We start from the raw sequence: 10,665 nt of genomic DNA, 5'->3' as shown, positions 1-10,665 counted from the left end.
TGTGTGTGTGTGTGTGTGTGTGTGTGTGTGTGTGTGTGTGTGTGTGTATATATATATATATATATATATATATATATATATATATATATGTATATATATGTATATGTGTTTTATTTAAAAAAATAATTTTTTTTGGCTTTTACCTGTCAGGGATTACCATTTTTTCAGTACATTTTTCGACACATTTTAGTAGCTTACTAAGTGATTGTCTTTTTACAAAGACATGACAATATATGCTTCCTTTTTCACCATTTTACCTCCTATTGCTATTAATTGTTTTTAAAATAAATCAAATCTGTTGCTCATATGAAGAAAGTCCCACAACATTTTCAACTGAGGAATACATATAATTAATACATAGAATATTATAAGAAAATATACATGTATCAAATAATATCAATAATAATGAGTATTAGCATTATTATTGTTATTATACTCCATGTTTTTTCACATTTTGTAAAATGTAAATAAAACAATACTATAAATAGGAACATTTGTAACTGTGACTGACTAAATGTGCTGACATCTAATTGTCACGGTGAAATACCACATTAAAGCAGTTTCCCACACGCATCTCGCTCTCCTAATAAAAAAGGCATACGGCGTTCCACGCGCCGAGGAGTCAGCCGGAAGGGCGTAAGCGTTTGGAAAAGTTAACCTTAAGAAGGAGCGGCGGCGACAACAGCAGCCGCAAACAGTGAAATGAAACAGTGGTGAAATAGCGCTGACCTTTTAAAGTGTTACTTGGCTATTACACGCCGCCGCTTCAACCGCCACTTTTAGGATACTGGGTGACAACTTTCTGCTGACATCAGCAAAAAAAAAAAAAAAACTATAAAAAATACATATATATATATAAAGTAGTTTGGGCCTAGACCCTGCAGTAAGCAATGGCGTGCCTTTGCATATTACATATGCCAGTAAGCAATGGTCTGCTCAAAATGAACACATGATTGTTGCAAATGTATCCATCCATCCAGCCATCTTCTTCCACTTATCTGAGGTCGAGTCGCGGGGGCAGCAGCCTAAGTAGGGAAGCCAAGACTTTCCTCTTCCCGGCCACTTCGTCCAGATCCTCCCGGGGGATCCCGAGGTGTTCCCAGGCCAGCCGGGAGACATAGTCTTCCCAACGTGTCCTGGGTCTTCCCGGTGGCTTCATACTGGTCGGACGTGCCCTAAACACCTCCCTAGGGAGCCGTTCGGGTGGCATCCTGACCAGATGCCCAAACCACCTCATCTGGCTCCTCTCGATGTGGAGGAGCAGTGGCTTTACTTTGAGCTCCTCCCGGATGGCAGAGCTTCTCATCCTATCTCTGAGGGAGAGCCCCGCCACCCGGCGGAGGAAACTCATTTAGGCCGCTTGTACCCGCGTGATCTTGTCCTTTCGGTCATAACCCAAAGCTCATGACCATAGGTGAGGATGGGAACGTAGATCGACCGGTAAATTGAGAGCTTTGCTTTCCGGCTCAGCTCCTTCTTCACCACAACGGATCGATACAGCGTGCGCATTACTGAAGACGCCGCACCGATCCGCCTGTCGATCTCACGATCCACTCTCCCCTCACTCGTGAACAAAACTCCGAGGTACTTGAACTCCTCCACTTGGGGCAGGGTCTCCTCCCCAACCCGGAGATGGCACTCCACCCTTTTCCGGGCGAGAACCATGGACTCGGACTTGGAGGTGCTGATCCTCATCCCAGTCGCTTCAAACTCGGCTGCGAACCGATCCAGTGAGAGCTGAAGATCCTGGCCAGATGAAGCCCTCAGGACCACATCATCTGCAAAAAAGCAGAGACCTAATCCTGCAGCCACCAAACCGGATCCCCTCAACGCCTTGACTGCGCCTAGAAATTCTGTCCATAAGAGTTATGAACAGAATCGGTGGCAAAGGGCAGCCTTGGCGGAGTCCAACCCTCACTGGAAACGTGTCCGACTTACTACCGGCAATGCGGACCAAGCTCTGACACTGATCATACAGGGAGCGGACCGCCACAATCAGACAGTCCGATACCTCATACTCTCTGAGCACTCCCCACAGGACTTCTCGGGGTACACGGTCGAATGCCTTCTCCAAGTCCACAAAGCACATGTAGACTGGTTGGGCAAACTCCCATGCACCCTCAAGGCTTCTGCCGAGAGTATAGAGCTGATCCACACTTCCACGACAAGGACGAAAACCGCACTGTTCCTCCTGAATCCGAGGTTCGACTATCCGGCGTAGCCTCCTCTCCAGTACACCTGAATAGACCTTACCGGGAAGGCTGAGGAGTGTTGTTCCAAATTGTTGTCCAGAAATGGTCTAAATGGTTTTGATTGATTAATTGAAACTTTTATTAGTAGATTGCACAGTAGAGTACATATTCTGTACATCCATCCTTCCATCCATTTTCTACCGCTTGACCCTTTTGGGGTCGCGGGGGGTGCTGGAGCCTATCTCAGCTGTATTCGGGCAGAAGGCGGCGTACACCCTGGACAAGTCGCCACCTCATCGCAGGGCCAACACAGATAGACAGACAACATTCACACTCACATTCACACAGTAGGGCCAATTTAGTGTTGCCAATCAACCTATCCCCAGGTGCATGTTTTTGGAGGCGGGAGGAAGCCGGAATACCCGGAGGGAACCCACGCAGTCACGGCGAGAACATGCAAACTCCACACAGAAAGATCCCGAGCCCGGGATTGAACTCAGGACTACTCAGGACCTTCGTATTGTGAGGCACATGCACTAACCCCTGTTCCACCGTGCTGCCTATATTCCGTACAGTTGACCACTAAATGGTAACACCCGAATACGTTTTTCAACTTGTTTAAAGGGGAACATTATCACCATTTCAGAATGGTTAAAACCATTAAAAATCAGTTCCCAGTGGCTTATTTTAATTTTAGAAGTTTTTTTAAAAATTTTACCCATCACGCAATATCCCTAAAAAAAAGCTTCAAAGTGCCTGATTTTAGCCATCGTTATAAACACCCGTCCATTTTCCTGTGACGTCACACAGTGATGTCAATACAAACAAACATGGCGGATAGAACAGCAAGGTATAGCGACATTAGCTCGGATTCAGACTCGGATTTCAGCGGCTTAAGCGATTCAACAGATTACGCATGTATTGAAATGGATGGTTATAGTGTGGAGGCAGGTAGGGAAAACGAAATTGAAGAAGAAACTGAAGCTATTGAGCCATATCGGTTCGAACCGTATGCCATACTTGCCAACCCTCTCGGATTTTCCGGGAGACTCCCGAAATTCAGCGCCTCTCCCGAAAACCTCCCGGGACAAATTTTCTCCCGAAAATCTCCCGAAATTCAGGCAGACCTGGAGGCCACGCCCCCTCCAGCTCCATGCGGGAGCAATGTTGTTGTAATATATTGAGTTGGAGGCAATAACCAGGCGAGGTGATGAAGTACGTCTCTTTACTGTAGACTTCAGAACAGACTCACACACTTGACGTCAGGTGCGCAACACCACGTAAATCGTTGGCCAACCAAAAAGTAACCCCAGTACGCTATAGCCAACATTCACCAGGAGATGGCAACAGACAAACATAGATCACAGAAATAAACAACCCAACCAAAAAATGCAGCAGCTCAATTAAAAAACTGTACTTAAGCCACATTCTTTTTTTTTTAGTACTGAACTCTTAACCCTCATTTGTAAACAATAACATGCTTATTATACAAACAGTATTTGTACACCTTTAACACAGATTTTTATTCAGTTTTTTTTGTGGTACTCGAAACCTTTCTGGGTACCTGCGGATCACTGGTGGGGTTTTTGTTGTGGGTGATCTGGGTTCTGATGATGGCAACTCAGCAGCCCTTGAATCTGGTTCAATGATGAGGTTAGTTTGTGTCTGACTCACTGATGGTCCTGATGATGGAACTGAAACAGCACTGTCCAGTTGTACTGATGGCACATTTTATACAACTGGTGGAGACTAGATAACTGGCAGTCTCTCCATGTTTTCTCGCCATGGTAACATGTGATCCACACTGTGCGCTGTCTCTGTCCCTCTTTATATATATATATATATATTTATTTATTTATTTTATTTTTTTTTTTTTTTTTTTAATTATATATATATATATATATATATATATATACAGTATATATATATATATATATATATATATATATATATATATATATATATATATATATATATATATATATATATGAAATACTTGACTTGGTGAATTCTAGCTGTAAATATACTCCTCCCCTCTTAGCCACGCCCCCAACCACGCCCCCGCCCACTACGACCACGCCTACAACCACGCCCCCGCCCCCCACCCCCCACCTCCCGAAATCGGAGGTCTCAAGGTTGGCAAGTATGCCGTATGCAAGCGAAACCGACGAAAACGACACGACAGCCAGCGACACAGGAGAAAGCGAGGACGAATTTGGCGATCGCCTTCTAACCAACGATTGGTATGTGTTTGTTTGGCATTAAAGGAAACTAACAACTATGAACTAGGTTTACAGCATATGAAATACATTTGGCAACAACATGCACTTTGAGAGTGCAGACAGCCCAGTTTTCATCAATTAATATATTCTGTAGACATACCCTCATCCGCGCTCTTTTCCTGAAAGCTGATCTGTTCAGTTTTGGAGTTGATGTCAGCAGGCCAGGGAAGCTAGGGTCGATATTCTTCTATGCCATCTCTGTCGTAGCATAGCTTTCGTCGGTAAAGTGTGCGGAACAAACGTCCAATTTCTTGCCACTTTCGCATCTTTGGGCCACTGGTGCAACTTGAATCCGTCCCTGTTCGTGTTGTTACACCCTCCGACAACACACCAACGAGGCATGATGTCTCCAAGGTACGGAAAACAGTCGAAAAAACGGAAAATAACAGAGCTGATTTGACTCGGTGTTTGTAATGTGTTTGAGAAAATGGCGGATTGCTTCCCGATGAGACGTCACGTTGTGACGTCATCGCTCCGAGAGCGAATAATAGAAAGGCGTTTAATTCGCCAAAATTCACCCATTTAGAGTTCGGAAATCGGTTAAAAAAATATATGGTCTTTTTTCTGCAACATCAAGGTATATATTGACGCTTACATAGGTCTGGTGATAATGTTCCCCTTTAAGTCGGGGTCCACGTTAATCAATATATGGTACAAATATATACTATCAGCATAATGCAGTCATCACACAAGTTAATCATCAGAGTATATACATTGACTTATTTACATTATTGGGGTTGGGGCAGAGGGGTTAGGTTTGGTTGATATCAGCACTTCAGTCATCAACAATTGCATCATCTGAGAAATGGACATTGAAAGAGTGTAGTTCTGACTTGGTAGGATATGTACAGTGAACATAGTGAGCTCAGAAAGCATAAGAACAAGTATATACATTTGAATATTTACATTTGATCATTTACAATCCGGGGAGGTGGGATGTGGTGGGGGGAGGGGGTTAGTCTAGGGTTGTAGTTGCCTGGAGGTGTTCTCTTAGTGTTGTTTTGAAGGAGGATAGAGATGCCCTTTCTTTTACACCTGTTGGGAGTGCATTCCATATTGATGTGGCATAGAAGGAGAATGAGTTAAGACCTTTGTTAGATGGGAATCTGGGTTTAACGTGGTTAGTGGAGCTCCCCCCTAGTGTTGTGGTTATGGCGGTCATTTACCTTATGGAAGTAGTTCATACTTGCCAACCTTGAGACCTCCGATTTCGGAAGGTGGGGGGGGGGGGGGGGGGGCGTGGTCGGGGTTGGGGCGTGGTTGGGGGCGTGGTTGGGGGCGTGGTTAAGATATATATATATATATATATATATATATATAAGAAATACTTGACTTTCAGTGAATTCTAGCTATATATATATATATATATATATATATATATATATATATATATATATTATTACACATATATATATATATATATATATATATATATATATATATATATTATTACACATATATATATATATATATATATATATATATATATATATATATATATATATATATATATATATATATATATATATATATAAATAAAATAAATACTTGAATTTCAGTGTTCATTTATTTACACATATACACACACATAACACTCATCTACTCATTGTTGAGTTAAGGGTTGAATTGTCCATCCTTGTTCTATTCTCTGTCACTATTTCAGAACACACACATTATACAAATATACATTATAAAATCAATAAGAAAACGGGAGCTCTAATTTGGGAGTCTGAATTAGGATCAGAAGTTCCTATATAAACATTGCGCACTCACGTCGCCTTTTTGTATTGATTACTGCAGCTGTGCACTGGATTCATTCACAAATACAAACTAAACTCACAAACACTTTAGAGTTAGGCTCCACCATCAGAATGTGTACTTAAGCTTATAAAGATCACATGGATATTATTCAGTGAGTTGATTCACCAAAACTAACCTGTTATACAGGAGGAAAAAGCACACAGGACGTTACAATTGTTCACAGACTGGTCGCGCTCATCAGAATGACAAGACACTGCAGGTGATAGCATTCAATTGGGAAGAAACACCCTACTGCCCCCTACTGACCAATGTGAATACTGATAAATGTGTAATGACAGCTACAAAAACGAATTCAAACCACAAAATAAAATAAATAAATCAACACAAAAATGTGACACATTATGGGTTTGGTCACATATGCATGTACAGTAGATGGCAGTATTGTCCTGTTTAAAAGTGTCACAACATTGCTGTTTACGGCAGACAAACTGCTTTACGGGGGACGAAAACTTGACTGCTGTTGTTGTGTGTTGTTACCGCGCTGGGAGGACGTTAATGAAACTGCCTAACAATAAACCCACATAAGAAACCAAGAACTCGCCCTCGATCATTAGCTGTTTATATGATGGGAAAGCGGACGTGCGAACAGGCTGTCAACACGTCACTCAGGTCCGCATGAAGCTGGAGGGGGCGTGGCCTCCAGCTCCGTCTGAATTTCAGGAGATTTTCGGGAGAAAATTTGTCCCGGGGGGTTTTCGGGAGAGGCGCTGAATTTCGGGAGTCTCCCGGAAAATCCGGGAGGGTTGGCAAGTATGAAGTAGTTTGACATGTACTTCGGTGCTGTGTAGTTGGCAGAGAAAAAAAAGCCTTTTCCAAGGTGGATGGACACTAAATGACTTTTTTTTGCAAGGAGGCGGCAGACTGATGCTGCAAATGTCACGCTGTTACATGGCTGTCAACAGCAGAGTGACTAATGAGCAAAATGCTATTGCCCGGGCCTCAACGACCGTGTTACTCAAAGGTGCACTAGGGGAGAGAGGGGGGGTCATCATCCTAATGATTTGTCCCCTATGTGGCACTGACAGCATCCAACTTCCTGTCTGTTCTCGGCAATTACCGCTCCGGCAGAAGCGAGAAAGAGCATTGCTGGCCGTCATAATAGGGAGGGAGCGTTGTTGTGCTCAAAAATTGTTCCAAATTGTTGTCCAGAAATGCTCAAAAACGGGACACATTGTGCTATTGTGCAAAAAAAAGAAGTCGATATAAAATGTATTGTTTTCCTTCCAGAATGAACCAAGCTCCCACGGCTGGTTTTGAGGAGGACGTGGGCGCCAGGACCACGCATCACGTGCTGTATCCCGAAAGCGCCACGGACCTGGACAACGCCACCAACCTGGTGCTCGTGCCCTTCAAGACGCTGGACCTGCAGTGGGTCGTCAGCGCCCTGACCACGGGCACGGTCAAATAGTACGTGTGGCCGCCGCTTATTCACTCTCACAACAGTCATCGAAGTCTCTACATGACGCAGAGCAGTGTTTTTCAACCTTTTTTGAGCCAAAGTCATTAAAAAAAGTCCAGACGCACACCACCAGCAGAATACATAAAACAAATTAAACTCAGCAGCCGATATTGACAGTGAAAAGTCGTTGTTGGATATGACTTTAAATCATAACCAAGCATCAATCAATCAATCAATCAATCTTTATTTATATAGCCCTAAATCACAAGTGTCTCAAAGGGCTGCACAAGCCACAACGACATCCTCGGTACAAAGCCCACATACGGGCAAGGAAAAACTCACCCCAGTGGGACGTCGATGTGAATGACTATAAGAAACCTTGGAGAGGACCGCATATGTGGGTAACCCCCCCCCCTCTAGGGGAGACCGAAAGCAATGGATGTCGAGTGGGTCTGACATAATATTGTGAGAGTCCAGTCCATAGTGGATCCAACATAATAGTAAGAGTCCAGTCCATAGTGGGGCCAGCAGGACACCATCCCGAGCGGAGACGGGTCAGCAGCGTAGAGATGTTCCCAGCCGATGCACAGGCGAGCGGTCCACCCCGGGTCCCGACTCTGGACAGCCAGCACTTCATCCATGGCCACCGGACCTGTGCCCCCCCCCCTCAAGGAAAAGGGGAGCAGAGGAGAAAAGAAAAGAAACGGCAGATCAACTGGTCCAACAGGGGGGCTATTTAAAGGCTAGAGTATACAAATGAGTTTTAAGATGGGACTTAAATGCTTCTACTGAGGTAGCATCACTATAGCTCTTGTCTCAAAGTAGGTGTACTGTCACCACCTGTCACATCACGCCCTGACTTATTTGGAGTTTTTTGCTGGTTTCCTGTGTGTAGTGTTTTAGTTCTTGTCTTGCGCTCCTATTTTGGTGGCCTTTCCTGTTTTGTTGGTGTTTTCCTGTAGCAGTTTCATGTCTTCCTTGAGCGCTATTCCCCGCACCCGCTTTGTTTTAGCCATCAAGACTATTTAAGATGTGCGGATGCTGTCCTTCTTTGTGTGGACATTGTTGATTGCCATGTACGGATGTGGACGGCATCTCTGCTCCACTCGCTTGTAAGTCTTTGCTGTCGTCCAGCATTCTGTCTCTGTTTACTTTGTACACCGCAAAAACTGAAATCTAAGTAAGATTAAATATCTCAAATAAGGGTGATATTTGCTTATTTTCTGTCTGATAAGATCATTCTTCTCACTAAGCAGATTTTATGTTAGTGTTTTACTTGTTTTAAGGTTTTTGGTCCTAAATGATCTCAGTAAGATATTACAGCTTGTTGCTGAGATTTGATGACCTATATTGAGTAAAACATGCTTGAAACTAGAATATCAAGTGTTGCAAAGCTGTGTCATCAACACTCACGAGTATAAAACCGCTTTTTCAAAGTAATAATTTCTTATTTCAAGCGTGAAATTAAAAAATCATGACTTTGACACAATTGTGTCTCATAATTAAAACGGATGACAGCCAAATGGACTTTGCTGTTTTGTTTTCAATGAAACAATAGAAAACACGTACTCATATAGTAGTACAGTTGGCACAGTACAGTAAACGGACAGTTAATATTTAAACATTTAACATGTGACATTTCAAACAATTTTGAACAGAAATAGTTCATGCACATTCAGGTAAATTCTTCAAAATTATAATTAAAAAAAAATTGTCTGTGGGTCGGCTATATATATATATATATATATATATATTGCGTTTGGACCAGTTGTTCCTCCCAGGGAATTCAAGTCACAAGTCGCTCCCAAGCTCTTTACGACACTTAAAGCTGAGTAGAAAAACCACCAGAGACAGAATAGGTATTTTGTAATATATTTGCAAAGCTTTGCATATACATTGAGACCAGTCCAGCATAGAACATTCAATCGCGCCGCCAAGATGGTCTGCCCCCCCCCCCCGAAAAACCCTATCCCCTCTTGAGTCTCTCTCTCTCCCCCCCCTCGCAGACATGTCCCTCCAGCCAAAACACATGCCCATTGTCCTCCGCACCTGGGAATAAGAAAAGATAAGAGAAAGGAGTATCTCTCTTTCTTACATCAGAAGATTCAAGGTTAAGCACACAGTTTTTGCAGACAACCAAAAGACCACAATTGGAAGAAAAACACTAGCTGTTTTGTAATATGATTATGAAATAAAAGAGTAACACTTAAATTCGGATATATGTAAATATCTGCCTCCGACAATTTATATTCCTCGCGGACTAATTGACTGAAAGAGCACACAGTTGCCTCGATGATGTCATGTTATGGATGGAAAAAATGCATTTTTAGCCTGAGCGGCTAGGAGACCCCGAGAGTAACAAGCGGGTGCCTTTCCATTAAGAACAATAAACTACTTTTTAGTATAAGTTTGCTGGTTTCAATAAATGTAATGCCGAGCGCATATCATTATGTCAAGATAATGGCACTAGCATTTACATAATTTAAGAATATTTTTCAACATTTTGAGAAAAAAGGTCTCATATTTGTTTTTTCTACCAAGAAAAGTGCACTTATTAGTGAGAATATACTTATTTGAAGGTATTTAGGGTTCATTGAGGTTAGCTAATTGTACTTGTTTTGGAAAGTCTTGACAAGCCAAATTGTCTTGTTCTATTGGCAGATAATTTTCCTTTGTTCAAGTAAAATACCCCGAATTTGTATTTTTTTTTCTTGTTTTTGAACACTGCCTTTTTGCAGTGTAGCCAGTTCAGTTTTAGTTTCGTTCTTCATAGCCTTTCCCTAAGCTTCAATGCCTTTTCTTAGGGGCACTCAGCTTTTTGTTTACTTTTTGTTTAAAAATTAGATACCGTTTTACCTGCACGCTGCCTCCCGCTGTCGGTTGCATATTGTGACAAACCATGTTCACGACATCTACAAAGCAATTAGCTACCTGCTGTCACCTACTGATATGAAAGATTATAGCATGGTTA

General features: G+C 42.5%; 1 protein-coding gene across 1 annotated transcript in view; it reads left to right on the top strand.

The window, feature by feature from the left end:
- Positions 1-10,665, top strand: part of LOC133577304 (CMP-N-acetylneuraminate-beta-galactosamide-alpha-2,3-sialyltransferase 1-like) — a 224,479-nt gene that overhangs the window by 187,734 nt on the left and 26,080 nt on the right. The window contains exon 6 of the mRNA XM_061931006.2: positions 7,523-7,702. Within this exon, the coding sequence (XP_061786990.1) occupies positions 7,523-7,702 (180 nt within the window). The remainder of the gene's footprint in view (positions 1-7,522; positions 7,703-10,665) is intronic.

The sequence above is a fragment of the Nerophis lumbriciformis genome, linkage group LG37 (genome assembly GCF_033978685.3).
Source record: "Nerophis lumbriciformis linkage group LG37, RoL_Nlum_v2.1, whole genome shotgun sequence".
NCBI classification, from domain to species: Eukaryota; Metazoa; Chordata; class Actinopteri; order Syngnathiformes; family Syngnathidae; genus Nerophis; species Nerophis lumbriciformis.
This window is presented reverse-complemented; position numbering and strand designations above follow the sequence as displayed.